This window comes from Apis laboriosa, unplaced genomic scaffold, assembly GCF_014066325.1.
Source record: "Apis laboriosa isolate Shangri-la unplaced genomic scaffold, ASM1406632v1 scaffold47_cov149, whole genome shotgun sequence".
Classification (NCBI taxonomy): domain Eukaryota; kingdom Metazoa; phylum Arthropoda; class Insecta; order Hymenoptera; family Apidae; genus Apis; species Apis laboriosa.
The window spans coordinates 3,868,264-3,893,591 of NW_025223437.1; the positions used below are offsets into that span (position 1 = coordinate 3,868,264).

The 25,328-nt window shown below is 41.7% G+C and overlaps 1 protein-coding gene across 11 annotated transcripts in view; it reads right to left on the reverse strand.

Moving 5' to 3' along the window:
• Positions 1–22,778, reverse strand: part of LOC122716650 (gamma-aminobutyric acid receptor subunit beta) — an 83,574-nt gene extending 60,796 nt beyond the window's left edge. For all 11 annotated transcript variants that reach the window (XM_043939935.1, XM_043939932.1, XM_043939927.1 and 8 more), the window contains exon 1: positions 22,460–22,778. In XM_043939935.1, coding sequence (XP_043795870.1) covers positions 22,460–22,554 — 95 coding nt within the window. In that variant the 5' untranslated portion in view covers positions 22,555–22,778. The remainder of the gene's footprint in view (positions 1–22,459) is intronic.
• Positions 22,779–25,328: the final 2,550 nt, after the last annotated feature.

Consider the following 25,328-nt stretch of genomic DNA (forward strand, 5'->3'; position numbering starts at 1 on the left):
TATATATATATATACGCGCAACTGTAATCTTGGCAAATAACATTTTTCATTTCGGCTTCGGTTTTTGCCCCGGAAGAAATGCAGCTGTGGCACGCTATCATTTTTTCCCTCCTCTCTCTCTCTCTCTCTCTCTCTCTCTCTGTTGTATTCCTGTTTCTTTTTTAGCGCCTCGTTTCGTGCTAACTTTCTTTCTCTCGGGATAATATTTTCGATTATAAATGTTGCATATCACGCGTTTTGAAAATTTCTTTGTGTAAGGATTCGATAGGGAATGTTACGTTTTTTTGTTTCTTTGTTTAGCTGGTATAAGTTTATCTAATAAAATTTATAAAATCGTACGATTAAACGTGATTGAGATAGAGATTGATTCGTTTCCGGAAATAAATATATTTAACGTGCAATTTAACTAAAGTTTAATTAAAACTTGTAAAAGAAATTAGAATAAATTTAAATTGTAACTCCGAATCTCGATCGATGGCATAAAGAAGCATTAGAAGCGTGAATAAAGGAAAGATAATCGTTGCTTAAAGGAAAGATAATTATTTACCTGATTGAACTTTAGATTTAAAATTATAGCTTTGAGTCCGTTATAATTCCGAAGATAACAATTTTCGGTCGACGTGAACGAACGATCATTCGAAGCGCAAAATCTTGCCCTTTACGACGCTCTTTTATTTATTACGATACGACTTCCGGTTCTTGAGATATCGTCGCGTAAAGAAAAGGATAATTTTTGTTTCCGTTCTTTTAATCGCTCCATGTTATTGAATCTATCAAAACTGCTTCAGATAGACTGATAACGAGTCCATTCATAATCTATTTAAATTCTTATATTTATATAATATAAAATGATGAAAACTTCGACTTCGATTTCCTCCATTTTAAGTAATTTTTGATAAAATTTATTTTATTATTAAAAAACACGTTAAATTATTTGTCCCCAAGTATATTTCGTTCCATATATTGATCGAATACGTTTCAACCGATATAAAAATCTGCCCCGTTATTTGTTGGCGGAAAGGAGGAAAAATAACAATTGTCGAATATTTAATCAAGCGAATCAACGAAACGTTGTTCGTTCATCGACAAACGCGTCGATGCATTTTGCTCCGCAGCATCGTCTTGCAAAGTTGGTACGATTTTGCTAACTGGAGTTCTGTACGCGAGACCTTGTCACAAAGTTACGCTTTATCGTGTGTTTCTCGTGACACGAGGGTTGGCTTACTTCGTGATCTGCCAATCACGAGTCCCGGCTCGTGGAAACGCGAAATCGCTATCGTGCCAGGATTCCACGGAATGGAATCGACTCGAAAACGATCGTTCAACCTCGCCTCGCTTTCCAACAAACGAATTCAAAATTAATTTCGCTTCCCGATCGGCTACTTTTCTCCGTTCATTTCCTCGATATTCCTCCCATGTTTCTTTCCAACCTTCGTTTGAAAATCGATTCGATCCTTGGAATCTGAACGTTTATAATACATTTTACAGGGGGAGGAAAGGATAAGGAATAAGAAAAGGAGGCTTGGCAATTTATTTTTTTCCCCTCCTCGAGGATACAGGGTGCGAAAACGCGGGAAAGAAAAGGCAAAACGGTATCCAATCCAATCGGACCGCTTCCGATAAGCACAGCCCTAAATTCGCCTATACGGTTGCTGTAACACGCAATGAAGATACGCGTTCGCGATAAAGGCTACTTTAGATCCCTTTTCCCCTATTCCTTTTATAGTTGGCTATTCTCCGTTACACGTTGTACATTGTACGTGTATCGTTTAATTTTGCATTATTGGAACATTGTGCAATAACACTGCTCCACGTGATATCAGATGTTACGTGTAATGATCATCGAAGAAATAAGAATTTTGGAATTCTGGTGACGTCGAAATTTATCAAATTTCTTAAAAACTACACCTTGAACATTATTGTCAAATTTTGGAGAATTAAGGAGAAAATTGATCAATCTCATTGTAACGTATAGTTCTTTCGTATTTTTTTTTTTTAATCTAATCTCAAGATATCTATCTCTCGAGATTTTCTTTTCTCTTTTTTTGGAAAAATTTGGGATCCTCTAGAATATAAATTCTTTCTCGAAACAATTACCATTTTATTCCAAGTAATTTATCATATTTGAGATCTGACGATCAGCAGAAATTGAGTTTTATAATATTCTTGAAAATAATATAGAAATTTGAACTTTTATATTCTCCGATAAGTAAACTTTAAATAACACGGGAAATTTGGAAGCAATGGATTCTTAACAACGATCTTTATCTCCAATTGATAACGCATTTTCGATTAATTTCAAATTCACGCCTTACACGTTGGATATTAATAATCGGATGATGCATTGCTCCATCTTAATATCGAAGTTTGATACAGTTGGAGGAAAGATAGCGTATAATCGGTTATAACGTTTCCATCCAATAGATTGACAAGTGATTGATCGATGAAAAAGGATTAAAGCATGAAATTGTATTAAAAATTATACTTAAATTTTTCTTTATTATAAAGATAGTATCGATATATTTAATCACGCGACTTTGTGCAATTTGTTTGAAATAATATCCAACTCCTTTTTTCCTTTTTTCATCAGTATTCGTTCAGAAAGTATCAAAGTCGCATCAATTAAATTCGGTTCGATTGATGCTCTAAAATAGGATTCGTCCCTATGATGTACAAATTTATTCCAGATGCTTTGTCACAAGCATTTCTAACAATCTTTCTTTACTTATGCAACGTTCACCCTCTCCGTCGTATCGTGAAATCATATTTTACAGACGGGAGAAAGACATTGCAGGAATCTTCTTCCCGCTGAATAATTTCTCCTCCAAGTAGAATCCTTCCTTCTCCTCAAATAAACATCGACATCAATTAACAATACGTTCCCTACGTATTCCATCTCGAATATATCACGTAATTCCATCGTGATCCACCGTATCCTCATTGTTGGAAATGAAACATACCAATTTTCTTGCAATCTATTCCTTCGTAATTACACCACGAAAGGAAATTTTCCCTTCATACTTTTCTCAGAGATAAAACGTGAATATTACTAATATATTAAAAAAAAACTCATCCTCGAATGGAAATTTCCCTTTACTTTCCTCAAAAAAATAGAAGAAACAAACTTAATACATTTAATAAAAGAAACAAACTTAATACAAGTTAATAATAAATATTACCATAAATATTACAGTTCCGAAAATTGACAAAAATATAAGATATTCAAGATATCAGAACGAGGGAAAAGAAACACCACGTTACAAAAAAAAAAAGCACACCCGAAGACTCTCGATCCGGAAGAAAACTGCGTAATAATATCGATAAATTTCCCACAGGAAAATTCAAATCTCTCACGGCCGAAACTCATGGCCGAGTAATTACACACCCGAAATCCCCGGTTCTGCCTTTATAATCGGCTAATCCGGGATCGCTGGGCGTCGATCAAGGAGCGGCCGGCGTTTGAAATCGCGCATAGGAATCGGGCGATCGACGCCGCTGCTAATGCACTTTCCGATAACGCCTCCCCCCGCAATCGCGCTTTCCAACGTTGCCATCACGTACCGTCGCACCGCAGTGTACGCGTTGTTCACCTTCGTCCATGTAAAGAGAGGGAGGGAGAGGGAGAGAATGGATCCTGTCCAACGTGCGGAGGCGAGCCGGTGGCGGATTACTTTGATTTCACTGTTCCTAGCTGGGGAAACTCGTTCCCCGGTTAGCTGACGCGGATGAGGAATTAACCGCGAATTACACGAGCAGTCGGCCAGTCGATGAAAATGGCTTTTAGTTACGGCGCTCTTTTATTCGGCTCCCCTTTTTCCTTCTCTCTCTCGACCGATGTGTATCTCGTTTAAAGAGCGGGGAATGGAACAGGATATGCGAAATATTTCTGATGGTTTGAAGGATTCGTGTTGATGTTTGTAAATTGAATGTACGTTTTGGATTTGAAGTATTCTATTTCGATTTATTAAAAAAGGCACTTTGTATGATGGATTCGTATTTGAATTTTTTGATTAATTAACGAGAGGATTCTTCGTAGAAGGATTTTTGTTTTGAATCACCGATAGAATCGAGGAACAATTTATTCTATCTAAAGTTTAGATAATTATAGTTCATTGAATTATATATATATATATGTTCTTCAATCGCACAACGTTTGATTTATACACAAGTATCAAACGTGTTGTGCCTGTACAAATTGATTGCTCGTGAAGATTATAACAGGGGAGCACGTTAGAGGCATCGATGTTGATCAACAGCGTGGAAACAGGAGTAGAAACGCTGGTGTTGACACACCATGATCTCATCGATCCGTTATTTTGTATATATACATATATATATATATGAAACGTTATCGCGCATATTTTACCGAGCATATAATATGACAGCTCCACGGGATCATTAGTTCCATTAGTTTCGCATTCAGAAATTTCAACATCGTTCCCGGGGATTTTCGTTCAAATTACCCACCCCTGTCAATTAGCACGGATTAATGACAATTTTCTCACGTTATTACTTTCGCACATTTCCATCCCCGCCCTCTCTGTTTTTAAGTTGGAACGTCGACCGATCACCGGTTAACTCCTTAATTAACTCGTAACGAATTTATATATATATATAAACAACATGTATCCATGTTACGAAATTAAACACGCACGGAAATGATATTCGAATATTCAAAATGATGTACGACAAAATACAGTTGATCAAACGATGATACATCGTTATTTGATATCTCGTTTATTTTATTAGTTTGAAGATAGGACAGGAAATTTCCTTTCTCGAAATATTTCAATCTAATTTTCTTTGAATTTCTTGCACGACTTTGAAAAAATTAATAAAGAAAATGCGATGGAAGGAATTCCATCGAATAATTAAATTCGCGACACAAGGGGTGCAAGATTTGTGCGCATGTCCTCGAGATTATCTCGACTCTGCAACGTGCAAAAACTACCGATTCCAGGATTAATCCGGGACGTGTCCAACACGAGGCCTCGGCCAGACGCGGAATTAACAGCGTTACGCAAAACTCGAGGAGATTTTCAACCGAGCTCCCAGGATAATTTAACGCTCGAAACTTTCGAATTATCCGAAGCAACTGGGACCGATCCCTCCGCGTGCATCGCGCGTTTCATCGCGCCCATTTCTCTTCTCGGACGAATTTTCAAGCACACTTTCGACGCGTTAATCAATTTGTTGCGAAAGGATCGAGGGGAAAATTTCCTTTGCGAAGGGGGGAGAGGGATCTTCTGTTTCTCGACTCGATGGTATAATCTCGTGAAATGGAGGGAGGAGAAAGGGCAATCGATCGAGAGAACGTTATGCAAGCGTGCTCTGAGATTTGATCCGAGTGGACGGATAAAGTGAGATTTAGTTTTTTGATGCGTGCGTTCATTTCGAATAGTTAAGAATATATATATATATATATTTTTGATAGAAATTGGGAAAAAGTTATTGGGGACTCGATTCTTCTGGAGGAAAGAAATATCGTTTTTTTATTCTTGGCAAGAATTTCAATTAAGTTGGAGGATCGAATAAGGTAAGGTTGGGTGTTTAGACAGGATTGAATAAGAAGATGCGTGCGTTTTTTCTTTTTATCTTCCATGCAACCGAAAGGTCTTTTTTAAAGCGTAATTTTAAAAACTTTTTAAAAACAGGGGCAGAGTTTTTCATTTAATTAAAGAGATGAAATATTCACTCGAAGATTAGATGTTTTAGCACGTGTTAAGATCTGGGTTAAGCGATGTGATATTTCAAGATTACAGGTCGATCGGATAATTTTTGTTAAAAATTGAAATTGTGAAGAAAGGGATTCAGACGGACGAGCAAAGTTTATTATAATTTATAAAATTTATCTCGCAATATTATTACGATTTATAAAAAATTATAAATTAAATTATTCCCCATTTTATTTTAAATTCTTAAACAATTATGTCGTATTATTTATTAATTTATTTCCTAGAAATAAAATGTATAAAAGAATTCGATTGAACTTTATTTATTAATTCTCGGCAATTTAAATTTACGTCAGATCCCCCCCCTCAATGATATTCCCCCCAATGAATATATTAATTTACAAATTATGAAAATTCTTATTTATATATTACTTTGCTCGAGAGATCGAAATATAATGTATAACGCAATAATATTAAACTATTCGATTCGAATATCTCCTTGAAATAGTATCGAGTTAAATAAAATAAAGAAAGACTTTTTTTTACTTCACACAATTTCCTCAAATTGAGTCTGCAGTTCTGAAACGTTCTTTATACTGCAATCACCGAGAGAAGAAGTGGTCACTAAACTATTTCCACCTTCTTAACAAATTTCGAGGGTCTCATCAAACGACCACGAGTAACGAAATAATAACGCTGTTTGTCGCGCCAATCGTCGGTTAACTCGTGCGTGAAAAGATGGAGGGGAGAGGGCGCGCGCGCGATTTAAAAACGTGCGTGCGCACGATTGGAAGGTGATGGACGCGCTGCCGCATTTTAATTAACGCGTTGACTCGCGAAGAATTTAACTCGAGTTGGTTGAATTGATGCCTTCGGCCGCGTTGCTCAATTACAATGAACATCAATTTTGACGGGTGTTTATTTCGTGTAAATTTGTGCAAGACACGATATCCACCCACGCCCCTACCCCCTTGTCATCGTTGTGCTCGTTTATAATGAACACTGCCTCCCCAGTCGGCCGTACGCCCCAATTAAACGGCGCGGCAGGGGAGGGGGAGGGGAAGACATTTTCGTGCTGGTTGGCAGCAATTTTCGATGAAAATTAGCCGCAACCGGGGAGGGGAGGGGAGAGTGGTCGGCGATGACAATCGATGGATTAAATAACGCGGACGTTAAATTTCACATTTCGAAAATTAGATCGATTCTCCGTCCGGTTCAACTCTCGATATCTTAAAATTCAAAATATTTATTTAAAATAATTGGGAAGAAGTGGGACGAAGAGTCGTGAAAATCCATTTCGCTGTCTCGAAAGAGGGCCCGAAGGATCTCTAAGCTTGCAAGGTATCGGCCCCCAGAGGGTAATACGAATTCAAGTTCCTCCATTGCTGTGACCATCCAAGATTATCGTTCTCCCTCCATTCGAAATTCTATATACGAACCCCCTTTTTCTGCTTAATAACGTATTCGATCGAAAAGCTGGAAACCTCGTTGTTGTGTACGAAGATCGACCTCTTCGACATTCGCGTGCTCGCTCCGTTTCAAGGTTTCCTTCCCCCGTCATCGCGATGGAACGCGAGGCGCCGAAACGGGCACGAGGTTTCCCCCCTCGTTTCCTCTCTTTCTTTCCTCTCTCCCTTTCCCTCTCTCTCTCAGAAGAAGAAGAAGAAGAAGGGAGGTGAAGGGAGACGCAAAGAGGGAGGGGGAGAGGATCGAGTCGAAGAAAATGACGTATCGGCGAGGGGGACGTCGAAAGCGTTAACATCGCGTTTATGCATCTACTGTTCTATTTTTATTCAAGGTGTGCGAGTCGTGGTGGCGTCGACGTGGCCGGCAACGTTGCTAGGGCTCGATAAGAGCGTAGGTATGGCAGTTAATTATATCAGCGCCCCATTAGCGTGCCACTATACCACGAGATTGCGATGGCTTTTTATATACACGCCTCTCTGCAAGGGTTTGCCACCAGGCCTCTCCCTCCCTCCCTCCCCCTCTCTCCTTCTTTCTCGTGTCTTTCGCCTTCTCGTGCGTGCTTCTCCCTCCCCCTTTTTTCCTTCTTTTTTTTTCCACTTGGCTATACAAGCGGAGAAACGCGGCGAGAGCGCGAACACCGTTTGGCCCCCCTCTGCGTAAATACGGGCCAGTAATTACGTTGGCGCAGGGAAATTACCAGTTACCGGGTTGCCGGGTTGAGTTTTATCCAATTAGGGGATTGCTTCGACCACCGCCGCCGTCGTCGGCCTAACCCTCCCCGAAAAGGAGAGACGACGACTCTCCTCCTCCTCCTCCTCCTCCTCCATCCCTTTCTTCCTCTCCAATTTATTCGACAGGATGTTCTTTAGCCTCTCTAACCGAGTTCCAGGTTTTATTGGAGGGAGAGGGGGATTTGAAAATTGCTCGAAACGTGGACGAGCTTTTTCATCCGCCGCTTAATTGTCGCGGTCGGACTAGTTCAAGATTCTTTCGAGGCGAGTTTCTTCTCTATCGAGACGAGGAGAAGGAATATGCTCAGTGTGTGTTTGATTATTATTATTTTTTTCTAAAAAAGAGAAGCTCGAATAAAATTAACCTGATTTTCATATTCGTAGAGTTTCATCACGAATTTCGAAACATACTATTTACGTATTTCTGTTATACAACAGTGCACTCAGTTTCAAGATTGTAAAGAAGGAATTGATCAGTTCATTCAAGGTATCAGATCAGTTTCCAATATCCCTGTAATTATTCTATTTTATTTCGAACCGAAGTTTAACATCCGTAAAAAAGAAGGGCGTAACTACGATTGGATATATTATACAAGGAGAAAGTCCGTGTGTGAATGAAATTTCGTAACACGTAACGTTGAGGTCTGGTTGAATGGAGGAGGATGTGAAACGCGAGGTGTGTGTCCCGCCGATCGACCACCGTCGTGAAACACCGGGTGGTCATTGTTACTTCGTTAACGAAGACGGTGAGAACGGCGAGGCAAGCCTTTCTATAAGTAAATGAAACGACTGTGGCCCTGACACAGGAGCGATCGATTCCGCGAGGCATCGCGTAGTCAATGACGTTTTCGACGTTGCATTGCTTCGTTATTATATTTATCGTAGCCCTGATCAGGGTTGAGCGGTGAGTCGCGAGGAGTGAAAGAGATAGCCGAGTAGTGGAGGGGTCGATAAGATAGATCATAATTTATCAACCGAGTTATTGGCTTTCGATTAATTAACGGATCGGTTTGTCGAATTCTTTCTTTGCCCATTGGTATCCATCTTCTTCTTGGACAGATCCCATCTGTATTTCGCAGTGCAAACGATTTCGAAGAACTATTTCAAGTTTTAATCTTTCAAACGGTCGCCGGACGGACGGTTATCGGATGAAATTTATCGAAGTTTGTTCTATTATTCGTTCTTTTCTTTTTTTTATCGTTTCATGAAATATTCAGGAGATGTTTGAAAACTGGTAATTCTACTATCTCAAATGCTCTGTGCTCGTTCAAGTAACGATTTATGCAATTAAGAGATGGTTAAGTAATCGTATTTTTTTGAGAATATAATTTTCAAAAAATTAACCAACGATGAACGAATCATTCATCATCAATCAAGAAAGATTACATCAGAATGAAATATACTCGTATTATTCGCAAATAATTTCATTTTCAACTCTGTCAATAAAATACTTTTTCGTAAAAATATTTACAAAATTTCCAAATTTCGTTTAAAACTAGAATCAAAAAAATACGAATCATACTTCAACTTTCAAATTTTTCGTATATTTTCCTCGTATAAAGTTTTATTTCGAAAAGACCGGACTGATTTTGATGGAACCACCTCATCCCTAATTACCAGTATGCATAGAACGAGATGATGCATGTGCCTGGCTCGCTGAAGTATTTTCAAACGAAGGGAATAAGAGAGGTGGTGGCCAAGGAGAGAAAAATCGCGCGACTTGGCCTTTTGATATCGCCGAAAAGTCTCTCGTTGTTCCACCATTTCGCCTAACTTTCAGCTGGGCCTCGCTCGCGCCTAGCCGCGCGCCATGGAAGCATTACCTTAATGCGACCCAGAAAGCTCTTTTATTACACTCGTACTCGGGCGCACACATTACGGCGGCCGAATGCCACTGCTACACGCACACGCGCGCACCATCTCGCGTGTAAGTGCTTGCTGCTTCTGATCCTATTGCTATGCTGGATTGAGAAAAAAAAAAGAGAAAGAGGGAGAGAGAGAGAGAGAGAGAGATAAAGAGTCCATAGTTCTCCTACTTTTCAGTTCGTGGACGCCGTTTTTTTTTTTTTTTTTTTTTTTTTTTTTTTGGAACTCTAATGTCTCTCGCCGTGATTAATCTTTTTTTTTTTTTTTGTTCCTGATCTTTTGGCGTGTTGCGCGGAAATAATTATTTTTTTTTTTTTTGGAGAGAAAGAAGGCATTCTGGTTGGAGAAATGGACGATGGTCGACGAACTCTGATAAAGTTTTTAGGAATTGAATTTTCTCTTTGGAATTGTTATTTATCATGGAGTATCTGTAATTTATATTTTGTATCTGTAATGAAAATGTGGAAGAAAAGATTGAAAAATCGAAGGAGAAATGAAAATTCTATGCTACGATTATATACTGTAAAGAAAAACAAGAAAATCATTACGTTGGGTAATAAAAGAAGATCCGACAAAAAATCAACCCCCCGTTCTCCTCCTGTGCCTCTATAAAATTTTAACACGCGGTGGTTGAAAGATGCAGTTCCTCCACGATACGAGGGTATACAAAAAATAGATTGGCCACCTTTAAATGTCAAAGTATCTTAAGATGAATTTACATAATTTTTGAATAATCAATTTCCATCCGAGGGAGGGAGGGAAAGGGATTTCTGTCCCTACTCTACTCTACGAGCGAACACGAGGCGATCCTTTCTCGTTGGAAATACACGTACGAAAGGGCGAGGCGATAGGTACGTATACGGTATAAATAGAGGCTTTAAAAGTTGCTTGTCCTCGGTGTTGCGGAGCCAAGAAGTGTCGTTTTAGAAGTGGCGGCGAACGGACGATCAAGGACGTAGACGTTGGTCGCCGAGGGTGATGTCCTCGCCATTGATTGGCAGCCCTGGCCGAGCTCTCGTCAAGGTTCGCCCCGCCCGTATGTATAGCTGGTTTCGAACTTCGATTGCCTATAGCTAATAGTTAGCTAACCAGTCCTTCGCGGAATTCTTAATTCATAATTCGATCGAGGATCGCGACGAACGGCGTATTGTATTTAAGTTGGTATTACGTTGAGAATTGTTGACTCGATTGCGAAGAAAATCGGTGATAAATGATAAACGATCGCGTTTGGTGAAATGAAAAATCACGCGAGAGGAATGGGAGGAGGGGTTGGAAAATAGATTTGGAAAAGGAAAAGTTGTGTCGAAATCAATGCGTCCTTATTCAACCGTTTGACGTTTCCTTCGAAACGTCGTTTCATTTCCCGGCTATCGGTATCGCTGTCGTCATCCCGGACGACAGGCGTTGCGATGGACATTGTATCGAGATCTCTCGACCGCGAGGTGTGCTCGCGAATCGATCTATTACAAGCTTACCTTTCTCCGATAACTGCGTTAACCGTTTCTTTTTCCAACCTCCCCCCTCCACTCCCTTTCACAACAGAAGAGAAATTCAATCTTCCGTGCTTCGTCCATCCAGAATCGAATTACAAACAATATATCCCCCCTCTGAGCATCATTCTTCAAAATCTTATCTAAGTTATCTCGTAACTAAAAGCACACAAACAGTCAAGTTTTTCCATTTGTAAAGTCGTTTTTCTTCGATCTGTTATTAATCGTATATACTCTCGGTAATTTCTCTCTCTCTCTCTCTCTCTCTCTCTCTCTTTTCGTTAAGATTCCATTTTTTTTTCCATTTTTCCCCTCCCAACAAATCCAATTATATTTCATCATCGACGCTGATCACCTCGTGCATCGAAAAACTTGAACCTCGATTTGAACAACGACGATTCCCCCATCCTCCCCACTGATTTTTTTTACTCAGGGCATCCCCGATAATCGACTGGCGTGTACCGAATAACGAACGTTTCATCGAGGCCACCAACCGAGAGGGAACGACATTTAGAGAGAGAGCATTTTGGAATTTCTTCCTTCTCTCCTTTTCATTTCGACGATGAAAAGGATAGGGTCGAGTAATAATTGACCTGAGACGAACGAATTCGAATCCTTTATTTCGAAGCTCCGAAGTTTTGAATTTTAATTATATTTGAAAGACGCAATAAAAGCAATTTCAAATTCAAAAATATTATTTTTCAATAATTAGTGGGGAAATGAAATATACAGTATAGAAATTTGTTGGAAAAATTTAAATACACCTTTCTCATGATTCAATTACGAGAGGTCCGATCGATCGATCTCCTCTAACATAAGTATAAATTTCCCGAGTCGCAGAGGTGGGAACAAGAGAAATTCCGCTTGCAAAGTTTAACTTCGATTTATAGATTTCTCCTTGTCTCTCCTTCCTCCCGCTATCTAACTCGAGTTAAAGTAACTTTCATTTCACTGCAGGGACGCAGAATTTTTCCCAACTAAATTTCAGCAGAGTTATCGAGAGATTCGACCCATCTCGGACCCAGGAATCGGTATAACAACACTCCAATCTTCGAAAAACAGTCTCCCCCTTTAAAGCAAATTTTCACCCTTCTTCGAATCTTCGAAGAATCGCCTTCCAATCGCCTTCCAATCCTTCGAATCACCCTTCTTCCAATCGCGAGGATCAAGAAAGGGAGGAGAAGAGGTCTCCCGATCTCTCGGATCGATCTATGCCCAACATTCCCGCGTGCGGATTATAAGGCATATGGGCCGTGTGCGCGGCTCGACTGACCGAGTTTGCGTTCGTGTTGGAGGTCCCATTGATTTCCTGGCCCATGTCAAGGCTGCACGCGAGGAAACCCTCCACAACCACCCCCCGTCAGCCCCCTTCCTGCGACCTCCTGCGACCCCCGCCCGACCAACCTTTCTCTCTTCGTGCCGACGTTCCTCCCTTCCCCTTCTCCTTTTTCCTCCCTCCCCTCCCGACGAATGCACTCACGTTCCGTCTGCCGCCAATGTACTCATCTCGAACACTGCTTTTCCAACGATTCTCGCTACGTGCCCCCCGTAGTCGAGGGGTTCAGTTTGTTTTCTTCTTTCTTTGTTTCTTCAGGTCGACTCGATTCGATCTAAGTTAGACTCGATTCCTCTAAGTTAGGTTCGATTTCCGGAGGAGGGATGATTTTTGGAGGCATGGTTGGCTTTTTTTTTTTCTAGGATTGATAACAGGGTTTGGAAAGGTCGAGGGTTTATTTTATTATAGTTAGTTCTTTGAACGGGTTCAACGGTGAATTCTGATTCAAGATTTTTGAAACTTTGGTTTGGTTTGAGGCAAATGGAATGTTCGTATTATCGATAGTCGGAAACGGGGGGTTGCCTTTAACCTTTCATATTTTTACACAAGTCCTAATCTTTTAACGTCATAGAAGATTAAATCTAGCTTTTTTCCTCGAGCAACTCGAATTAACATAAAAGCGAACGCTGTGTGTGTCACGACATTTGCGTCAAGCATCGTTGCGTCGCTTGAACGCAATTAGTTAGAAACAAACTGCGCGTCGTTTCCTCTTCGATCAACATTCGTAACTTCCTGCACCGAAGTGACGAGGCTGAACAACGATCTGAGAAACGAAATAACTCGTTCAAATATAATTTGATATATAAATATAATCAACATTTGCCTTCGATCATCAAATTCAAGTTTCGCGATTATACAACAAATTCCACCAATACACCCTCTTCTGCTATGAGAATTAAATCGAATCGAGATAAAAATAATTTATCTTCGAAAGCAGGAAGTAAATTGAAAGAATCCAGGATGGGTTTTTTTTTTATCAAAAAATTCTTTCGCGATAAGAACTCGATCGAAATCAAACATTTGTCTCCAAGACGAGCGAGCATCGTAAATTAAAAGGGTTCTCTCGATTCACCCTCTTATGCGGTAAAGAATAAGCCGCATTAAGAGTTAAGAATAATTGGAAAGTAGTTGAGAGACACGCGACCCAAATTATTAAATTCGTGACGAATTTGCGAAGGAAAATCCTTGGAAGGAATCCCCTTACCCCGTTAACAACTCGAGATGTTCGATTTTTGCACGAGGAGGCGAAGAAGAATCCTTCTCGAATCTTCTCGACTTCTCGTCTTCTCCAGGATAAACAGTGCGTGTTTCGAAAAGTTTGGAGATAGTTTGTACTGTTGTGCGGTCGTAAAAGATGTGGGAGAGTTGTTGTCAGAGGGTGGAAGTTTTAGAGGGAGCGGAGAGGTTGAAACGGAAGTTTTAGAGCAGTAGGATGAGGGGGATTAGCGCGAGAGATTTCGTTATGGCTTTGTGAAAAATGCTTTCCCTTCTTTCTCCACGACCATGATTTTATTTCGTTACGTTTTTAACTCGTTATTGTTCAGAGAGATACTTTGCAGTGAGATTTTAATTTTGGAGAAATTACTTTAACGTTCTTTTCAATACAAAATACAAGAGATTATTAATTTAATTCATCGGATAAATAATTTGATATTTGAGAAGATGGAAAGATTAATTTGTATAATAATAAAATCCGTTGTTTGACTCTCTCCCGAAATTCAAATTTAAATTCAAAAATTTTGAAAAAAATATCAAACGAATAAATTCCCAAAGGCAAATTGAAAAAATTTCGGATTCAATACAGGAAAATTATTGATGAAATCAATAGAATTAAAATTAAAATTAAATCTCATCATCCTTGATTCCCACGATCGTCGCGATCCCGATCCCGTTGAAATTTCCAGCCTCGAATGGAAATCGAACACCTCGTTAAGGCGTAGAGAGAAAGAGAAAGAGAGAGAGAACGATCGAATAATTAAATAAAGTTGGGAAGACGTTACGCTCGAATCGGATGGAACGATTAGCATCGATCTCTGCTCGATGATTTCCTGGAGATCCTCGAATATGTAATTTGCGGCGGCAGTGGTATAGGCCGACGCGTAGTCAGACCTACGGGCCCGATTAGATTGAACCGCACAGCCGGATATTGCAGTCACTGAAGAATATTTGATTTCCACGTAACTAGGAGGGTTCGTTCATTGATCTCGATGCTGATTCCTCATGTTTCTTTCCATCTCTGTTAAACATCGGTTTTCGCCATTCTTTTTGATCTTCTCGTGAATTTCTTTCTTTTTTTTTTTTTTTTTTTATTATTCTCTCTGCGTTTCGTTGAAAAATCCTGTATAATTGATTTTACAATTTGGAATAATTATCAGCCCTTAAATTTCTTTTTTGAAAATTTCCTAAAAGAACGGACGATAAAAATAACGATTTTGAATATTCAGGAAAGATGAATTATTTTTATTTTAATAATAATTCGCTTTTCGAAATTTTCGAGAAACCATTTCCCGAATCGAATATTCGATTCGGGATCGAAATCGAATAATCGAAACCTTAAACCTCGTGGAAAATTAAATATCTCTCTCGATTAAAAACCCCCTTTTTCGCACCGTCTTTGTAATACACGTGTGTATCGAACGAATAAACGAATAAATCCAAACGTCGAGAATAAAAAGAAAGGAAGAAAGAGAACGAAACGAAATCAAGTTAAAAATTATATCCTAACCTAGCAAGAGAGGAGGGGGATAGGATATTAAATCTGGAAACCTGGAAAGAAACAAACGATTATTAATAAAGAATATAAAAAAAAAAAAAAAAAGAAAGAAGCGAGGGGGAGGGGGGATATTCAGAAACGTAACGGCTTATAACCGTAATCCGCTTGGCCCCCTTCCTCGCCCCTCCATTGTCTTATAACCATAATTAACAGAGAGGCTGAGAATAAATGAGAGCCGGCAGAGTTAATAACGCGCATTGTAAACGGGGCATTCAGTTGCTCGTTGCCTTTCACGAACGCGAGTGTCGTTTGGTCGCTTCTAATTAATTCTTCAAACGGTTCTTGCACAACACGAAGGTCGTTCCCGACATATTTGCAAGCATGTTTCCATTGTGCTCTCCACCACCACCACCTCCGGCTTATCGTGCCTGTTCTCATGGTAAAAAAGAAAAGATCAAAACGGCGTTAGGTTGTTACGTTGGAGGTTCGTTTCGATGAAGAGAGGGAGGGGGGGGGGGAAGGGTATTATCGTATCGAGACAAACGGAAATTTCGCGATTATCGCGGCTCGTATATTACGGGAGGAAATCATTAAGGCCCTCCATGCGTCCCGACCAAGCTCCATCAATCATCTCACTCGTAAGCGAGCATTAATAATCGCGCGCTATCAAATATGCATTCGTTTGTCGTCCGCATTCGTTTCTTCTCGTTACGCCCCCTCTTCCCTCTTCGCGTTAACTTTGTTGCCATTTCCATATCATTCGATATCAATCAATTTGGGAGGCTTCTTTGTGTTTCTTTTTTTTCTTTTTGTCGGTTGAGATGGGAAATTGTTGTAAATGGATTTGATTGTTTCTCTTCCATTCGAGAAATATTTTTCTCCTTCTTTGTTGAGATAGTTTGAAATTTTATATAAATTTTGATTCGACTGGTAATAAATCGTAGCTAATAACACGAAGTGTGAGTTGTCAAGGAGTTGGTAAAATTTGGCGACGGTATTTTATATTTAATATTGTGTTTTGAGCTACGTTTTAGAGATATTAAAATGATTTTTAGAAAGGCATAGTCCTCTTGGAAAATTATCCATTTCGTTGATTACGTTGTTTCTTTTGTCATCTATCTCTTTAGAGTTTTTATCTGGTAATTAAATGGAGATGGTGTTAATATGTCAAAGTTCAAAAGGTGGCAGGTTAAAAGATTGAAAGTTCCATAGATATATATATATATATAGAATATTTTTTTATTGCGCTTTTTAATGTCACTTTCAGATTTTTTTTTTAAACATTTTTTTTTTAATATAAACATTTTTCGTTATTTCCTTTCTTTCGTTCTTGACGTATTACGGGTGTGTTATCACAATTTAATATTTTTTTCCTGTAGAATTTTTTTTCCAAACGAAGAAAAAAAAACTTTCAACAAATATTGGATTATTTAAAAAAAGGAATAAAAGTATCGAATTTATTTCGAAATTAACTGTTCCCCGCCAGTACAAATATATTCCATACTACTTTTCATTCAAAACACAGCAAAATGTTTTATACTCTTTACTCTTCTTTTTTAGGGGAAAAAATTTTGAAAACCTGTTATTTCCAAATTTAAAATCGAATCAATAATTAGAAGAAATGATTTAAAAGAAAATGCATAATTATTTAAGAAACAACCATCAAACATTTCACATCAGAAAATCTCAAGAAATATTAATTTTTCCCCCCTCCACTAGAATAATTCTATACACCCGTGAAAATTCGAACCAAAATTCTGTGCTTCTTCCATTATTAATTCATTCCAAAACGACGATCCTCTCTTCTCTATCCTAATTTACATCCTCACTTTGCCCCTTCCCCGTGTCGGCCAATTAATAAAACACGCCAAAGTTATCACGGTTCATTAATTCGATCGGTAGATTAGATGTCCATCATACGTTTAGTTATTTCAAACGGAACGATCAACGGTTAATCGTGATTCAAACGAGGTTTGTACACCCTCGTTTTAAATGTTTTAAAGGCCTCCCCTCCTCCGTAGAATTATCAAATTTGCGCGGATCCATCGCAATATCGCGATCGAATCCATCGTTGATAATTAACAGCGGCCACCGCTGATTATTTCCCCGGCTAATTACTCGAGTTTCGCGATAATTTTGCGAATCCTTCCGAATAATTTCCACTATATTTTATCCTCGAATTTTTTTGACAACGAAGAAGGAAACGCGGCTCTTTGAAGAATGTTTCGGATTTCTCCTCGAAACCGGATGAGAATTGTAAATGGTAAATTTGCCCCTTACGAGTTGTGCCGCGCGTAATTGTTTGCGCTCGCGGGGGCGAATAATTATTTGTTGCCGTTAATTAAGTCTTGGCGGCAGAGTTGCGCTGAACCGTCGTGCACGTAAACGCTGTGAAAGGGGATTTCGAAGTGTTTTTAACGGTGTTTCTTAAACGGTGCGCTAATTAAGAATCTGTCTCGCTCAGATGAAACGTTTCCCTCGATTCGAGAAGATTCTTGGAAGGGAGAGAAAGGTAAAATATATATAATTGCATTCGATTTCAAAAATATAAAGTAGAATAAGCTTGCTTTGCTAGAAATAAAGAACAGGAAAATTATTAAAATTAATGGTGCGCTTTGTATATCATCTCTCTCTCTCTCTCTCTCTATCGTCCCTTTTCTTATAATAAAACTAAATCAAAGAATCGATTCGATCGTTGGACAATTGTTCAAAATTACAAATCTTAATTCAAAAGAAAGGAAACGCAATATCAGGAGAAAATTCACCACAAGCGGGAAGAAGAAGAAGAAGAAGAAAAATGCATAACGAGGTGAGCTCGACCGATTTACAAGTACCTCGATCATCGAGTCGAGTCTGGTATCGTAGAATCACAGAGGTCTGCACAGAAATTGGCGTCCCTTTTCACCGCTTGTGCTCCTTCGTCCATTCATTGTGTCTACCGAAAAAAGGAAAAAAAAAAAAAAAAAAAAAGAAAAAGAAAGAAAGAAAAAACGGCGAGGCAACCGTATAGAATCGCTGAGAGAGAGGGGGGGGGGGGAAATCAGTTTTCGCCGTGGCAAAGTGCGCGCGTTTTACGCTTCCGCGGAGAAAGTGGGTCAGAGAGGCGAGCCGAATGACTTGGCACGTTTTCCGCGCTAGACGTTTCCCTCCACCGGATCCTCACCGGCAAAAACACCGCATCCATCGTGCCGTTTCCAATCCGCCCCCCTGTCGCCCCCCCGCGCCACGCGCCCTTCCCCCAAAGGGAAAATGGATGACGCGACGCGGCTAACGACATCCTCGTTTACAGCGCGATGACGATGATACGCGCTCCCTCTTCGAGAAGTCTCCAACGTTGGACCGAGTTCTTTTCTACTTTCTTACGATTCTTTGCTTCGTCGAGATTCGAAAACTCATCGTTCTTCTCGAAAAAATCGTACGAGAATCGTTTTGTAAAAAGAGATAGAACAATTGTGAAAATTGCTGCCAATTTTTCTGTGTCGAATAACGATCGAAATTATTTCGAACAAATATTTCTCGAATCGTGATCACAAATAAGAGAGAGAGAGAATCCTTTCCCTTTTTTTCTTCCAAACGAAATCCGACACGTACGTCCTAACACGGCTGTTATAACACGGCTATATAAATTTAGCACATGCATATAAAGATTTCCCTTTAATAAAAAAAAAGAAAAAAAGAAGAGAGAAAGGCTGAAAGGCCCCAGGGTTTCTCCAGGGGAGGAAGACAAAGAAGAAACTAGCTCCGCCCGAAGCTCCGCCGCGCCGAGGAACGTTGTTTCGTATATTCCTCGTATATTCCGTGGGACCCGTTTCTCAGAATCATCCCGTTTCAATCGGGGACTGTCCCCGCCCTTATGGCTTCACCACGGCCAGGTAATGGTTGGATCAAGCCCAGGGAAGAGAGGGAAGAAGAGGAAGAGCGGATTCCTATTCCGAGAGATATAAGAGAACGAGATATAATACTTGAGGGGAGGACTCCTCTTGGGGAGTTAAGAAAGGAGAAGGAGGGGAAGAGAGGGTCCGAAAAGGGCCGTTTCTCCTCCTCGACAAGAAGAAGAAGAGAAAGAAGAAGAAGAGGAGGAGGACGTGTGGAATCCAGGAATCCAGGATGGGAGGTGGTAACGACAGCGTAGGAGGATTTGGAGCTCTGCCACGTCGGGAGCACCCTCTTGCTCGAGTGCTCTACTGCGATCACCGATACCACACTACAGAACCCGTCCGCGGTTGGTACTCGTAGGGGTTTGGAGGAGGCTACAGAGAAAGAGAGAGAGAGAGGCAGCAGGGCCCTCGAGGAGAAAACAGGTGGAACGACCCGGCTGTGAGCTCGCCGCCGGAAGAGCGTAAATATTGATAATCCCTTCGACTATACCTAACTACCACCCCTCCCTCTCCCCGTTGGATTAGAGCGCGGTCGAAATTTTGTTGCGGGCCAAACCCTGCTAAGGTTAATATCGTCGGCTCCGGAGGATTTCGTCGATGCGATTTCCTCTAAACAGTCGATGCACACACACATATATATATATATGTGTATGGGATTGCGATGTAATTGGATAAGCGATTCGGTGGATAAAGCGATGGTTTTTCGGGGGAGGGGGCTTTGGTTTCCCTTTAACGTGCACCAATTTCGATACTCCGCCCCCTTCTTCGAGGATAAATTAAAGATCGAGTATCGTTTAAAAGATTGTTGTTGTCTCTAAAAGAATGGGGGAAAATCTAGCTTGGGAATTATTAAATTCGCGATAATACGGAGAAGAGAAGAGGGAAAGAAGGGAGTATATATATATATAAAATGACCGCGTCACTCTGGATGATGGTGCATTTTGAAGAATATCTCTGTTATTAGAATCGATTAAGCTGTCAGTGGTGGCGGTGGTTGATAAGTAAACGTGTTAAACATTGTCGGAAAATAGCGGTCGATATCAGCCGCTCGGGTTACAGAAACGTTTGCGGATTACGTGTATACGAGGCGACTGGATCGCGGCGTTAATGCGAGAAGGGATGAGCCGGTACAACTAATTTCAGCTCCGCCATTGTTCTCGCGATGCCGCTGTCACTCTCGAGACGGTGGTGGGCCGTGTAAGCCTTCGTGCGTCGCGTATATATACACACGTACACACAAGCGCGCGTATTTATTAAACAAACGTGTATTCCATTCGGTTATTAAACGCTATAAAGCCGGGCTACGTTGTCCTCGCAGTCACCTTTGATCGTGCGGATGGATTATACTGTTTTGTTATATCTTGGTGACGCATCGCGGTTTTATGATTTTTCCACAGTGTTCGAGTTTATATTTTTATATAAGTAAATGAATTGAATTATGCACGTTTAGGTAAAGGTTATAATTTGAAAATGGAGGAAGAAAATATTGGAGAAGTTAGAATCAAATCTGGTTTTACAGGGAAAAATTTGGATGCGTATTATTTCGTATGTATTCTCGATTTGTTAAGACTCGAAATTTGGAAACATTATCGATGGAAAAATCGAAGGAAATGAGGGAGAAGATAATTTCTTTAAAAATTACGACGGAATCGTTAGTGATTGATATATCGATGTGTGTATTTATAGCAGACACAATGTAGCAATAAATCAATTGCTACAAATGTCTATAAACTTTAAGTAAGACCGATAGATAATTTCGTATTATATGACATACGGTATTGTGAACGAAAAGAAAAATGAAACCTTTAACGATTAATCCTAATCCATTCTCTCTTTCGTATCGAAAATCCGATCCGAGTGTTTATTTGAAAAATAATATCACGAAAACCAACGAAAACGATATATATTTTCTTCTTACTTCCAAAACACTCTGACGCGCTTTTCATTGATAAAAAAAAAAAAAAAAAAAAAAAAGGAAGAAATATCGAAAGGAAAAACTAGCTCCTTCAAACGGAGGGGAAAGGAAAAAATAGGGAAACCAAGAACAGGCCAGGAAAACCAATTAGGAAACAATTAACAAGACAAATCTTTCTCGTTGAAAGCGTAACAGTAGTACCTAGCAGCAACAACGAAGGGATGAAAACTTAACGCGATCCAATTAGAGAGAGCGTCTGCAACGATCATCGGATGCGATTCTTCCTGGGGGGAATGAATTTTTTAACGTAACAACGAGCTCGCCGCTTCCATTAAAGCGCGAGACGACGCCTGGCCGCCGCCGCCGCCGTCGTCGTCGTCGTCTTCGAGTCACAAGGGTGGGAGGGCAGGGAGAAGGGGGTGGCGTCGTCATTGTGCGATCATTGAAAGAGCCCGTGCATGCAGCGGCCTGCATGTTTTGCACTCATTTACATGCAATCACGGACCCCCAATCAGTGGATCCCCAGGCAGAGGGAACAATGCGATACAACCTCGCAAATCCTCCAAATAAAGATAGAGTCAAAGATAGATACGTGTCTCGTCGCGCGCACAGGATAGCACGTGGGATGTATCGTATATTCGATGATCGTGTCGGTCGTTTAAACAACATATACGCGAGACGCGCGTATACTTCTCTTTTTTTCTCCTCTCCTCTTCTATCCCCCCCTTCCCTCCCCCCATTATATCCGTTTATCGACCAATTTCGCGTGGCCCGGCACAGTGTGCCGCGTGCACACGGCTCACCGCAGGCGAAACACGTAATCGAGATATAGGATTATGGATCATTAATTAAATCCTTGCACCTAGGCAGCCGCGGCGTGGAATCAGCTGCAAGCCTATCGATTGGCGGCGTGGTATTCCAGGCACATTAGGCTTCGTCGATTAACTTCGACTCGACTCCGTTCGAGGTCACGGTGCGACGAGGATAGGGTGCTGCATCAAGGAGAGAGAGAGAGAGAGAGAGAGAGAGAGAATAATTATTCGAACAGAGTTTCGTCTCACCGATCGTCATCGTGCATCGACTCGGTGCGACACACCGATCCCACGCAGGCAAACTTCAAAGGGACAAGTGGAAACCGAGCGTATCGATTCGAGGATACGCGGCCGGCTGGCTACAACCACGTTTCCACCGTCTCGAAACGCGCGTCCCTTTCGGCCGAAAGGTCAACCGAAATCATCGTTCTGTTCCCCGCTGTTCGTAATATTCGTAATATTCTATTTTAACCTATCTCTGCGTATCGTACTTATACGAAGGAAAGTTTGGGGCAATCTTTGATTTATTTTAGACGCGGTGGGTTTTGGAATGGGTTTGGAAAGAATTTGTGTACTTACGCGGCTTGCGCGAACGGGGCACGATGCGTGGCGGGCAGCAACGCGACCGTGGCCGCGAGGAGGGCGAAGCTCCAGGAGGCGGCGTGGAAGGACATGGTAATATCCGTGGGACGAGGCTCGGTATCCACGTTCGAGGAGAAGAGAGAACGCCGTCCACGACGACCACGACGACGACGACGACGACGACGACGACGACGAGGACGACGAGAAGGACGTCGGCGGCGAGGACGTGAGCGGATGTCCTGAGGCGTTGTTACCTGGCGCGTTGACCCGGCGCCTCTCTGCGTGCCGTCCGCGTCTCACCCTCCCCCCTTCTTCCTCCTCCACCTCTTCCTCCTCCTCCTCCTCCTCCTCCTCCTCCCACCCTACCTCCCCCCAACCCGCCCCGCCCTCCTACCTCCGTCTTGCTCTCTCCCTCTTTCTCTTCCACTCTTCTCCGTCCCGTGCTTCCTTCTTCTCTTTCTCGCTTCTTCTCTTCCTCACTTTTTTCTTCTTCTTCTTCTTCTTTCTCCTTTGAATCGGGTCCGCCTAAAGTAAAGTCGGATACGTACTATCGTTGAAAATTTTCACCCAGAAAATGTCTCTGCTTCTCACTCACACTCGCGTTTGAAACACTGTATATATATGTATATGTGTGTGTGTGTGTATATATATCGCCGCTCGAATCACCTCACACGATCTCTTCCTCGCGGCCGAGCCTCGAGAGACCCCGGTCTCCTTCTCTCGGCTTTATCACTCGCGATCAGATATCACAACGAACGACGAGATCCTCTTCACTCCTTCACTGTAATTCTTTGCTGTAATCTCTCTCTCTTTCTCTCTCTCTTCGTCTTTTTTCGGCCTCGAAGCCACCGTAAGACCACGGCCGGGATACCACGGCGAATATTTATCGTTTACCCGCTGATGTCACCTTCGAGCGTTCCTCGTTTATCTTCGCGGCTCACTGGTTCGACTTTACACGCGTACAATTCCCCCTCCCCCCCCTTCGATTCGATTTCCACACAACTGCCGTTAACAACAACCGTAATCCCTCTATTATCCCGTTCTCTGGACGGAGAGAGAGGTTATTTTGTCTCACAGCGAGAGAGATTATTATTACTACGCACTTGATTCCGTCGCGATCTCGACACTGTTCCGCGACACTGTTCTCAAACAGAGAGACTTTCACCTCTTCTTTTTCTCTTTCGCAAGAGATTTCACGAGACGAGACGTTCCCGATCTTTTTCTCACCTGGATACAGGAAGGAAGGGAGGGATGAAGGAAGGGAGGAAGAAATATCGTGGGGAATCGTTGCGTCGGGTCAGAGAGAAACGCACAGGGAAACGCGGCGAAAAGGTGGAGCGCGGTGGAGGAGGGAGAACGAGATCCTCTTCGAGGAGAACACCTCTCTCTCTCTCTCTCTCTTTCCTCCTTTTTCGGTTCGTCCTACAAGCACGGAGCCGCCTGATGATCGTCGATGATGTCCTGCCGCGGGCTCCGCTTCCTGCCGATCCTTCCTTCGACGATGGACATTCTTCTCTCTTCTCTTCTCTTCTCTTCTCCCTCTCTCTCTCTCTCTCTCTCCACACTCTCTACGGTCTCGTTCTCTCGCTCGCTCGCTCGCTCGCTCGCTCGCTCGCGCTCTCGCACTCTCTCTCGCTCTTCTCTCACGGGGACACTCGGTCAGCACCCGCGCTACACCGCTACGCGCTCGGGAGTGGCGGCTCTCGCGTCTAGCCCGGCCGTACCACCGCGCAAGCGCACTTCCTTCCTCCTCTTCCTGCTTCCCTGCCTACCTGCCGCCTCCCCGCCCGCTCACCTGCCTCCCTCGTCCTTACTCTTTCGCCCCTGATTAGCCCTCCCGGTATCTGCCTACCGCTACTTCGTCCCCTACTTCGAGAAAAACCGCCAAGGATGCTTTCCCACCTCTCGTTCCTTTACCTTTCTCTCCTTCTTTCTCCCATTTATCCCTCTTCGGTCCCTTTGATCCAAGCCCAAGAAAAGGGAATTACTTGCTCGGATCGTACTACTGATTATACGGATTTCTTACTTATCCCTCGATTCTTGATTCGTGTCGTGTGAACGAACGAAACTGGAATGGTTATGTTATGCGCGGAATTTATCGAGTCGAAATTTTCGAAGAATTCGCGTTCAACAACCTGATATTCATGTATATACATGTACATGTATATATGCACTGCTGGTACTTTTGTCACCGTTGTGTAAGAAAAATTTCCATCCCTTGAAAAAATTGGTAGCGAGCATTGAAACTCAGCAGGGTGCCCCTCGTTCCTCTAACAAAGAAACCCGTTCCGCGTTTAATCTTGAACTTTCCATTTCTGGGAGGACGTGGCTTGTCTGTTCATTCAGCGTGTGTATCGCCAGCAACAGCGGCAGCAGCGTTTTACGTCACAAAGACGAAATACGTGGTGTGACAAAAGTGGGTGCATACGTGTGGATGCACGTATGCACGCCCACGGTCGAAGAAAATCCTCGGCTGACACATCGGCTGTCGGCCAATCGAGCATAATATAATTGAGAGATCCAAAGCTCACGTCCACCCCCGTTTTCCTAGAGATATCCCTACATTTATCTGCCAATAACGCTGTCAAAAATTTTTATTTCTCATACATTTGCGCTCACAGTTTTCGATATCACATATATATATATATATATATATATATATATTCCAATATTCTTCTCCATCGTGGAGTTGGAGCCATTCTGGAGAAAGAGTATGATAACAATATTTATTAGCAATTGTTATGCAACGAAGTATTATTATAGTTATATTCGATGCTTCGAACAATCATTCTCGACCATTGAAAATTTCCATCCGCGTGATTCCGGAATCGGGACGGATCTCTTTTCCTTTCTTCCCCCCTCGTCG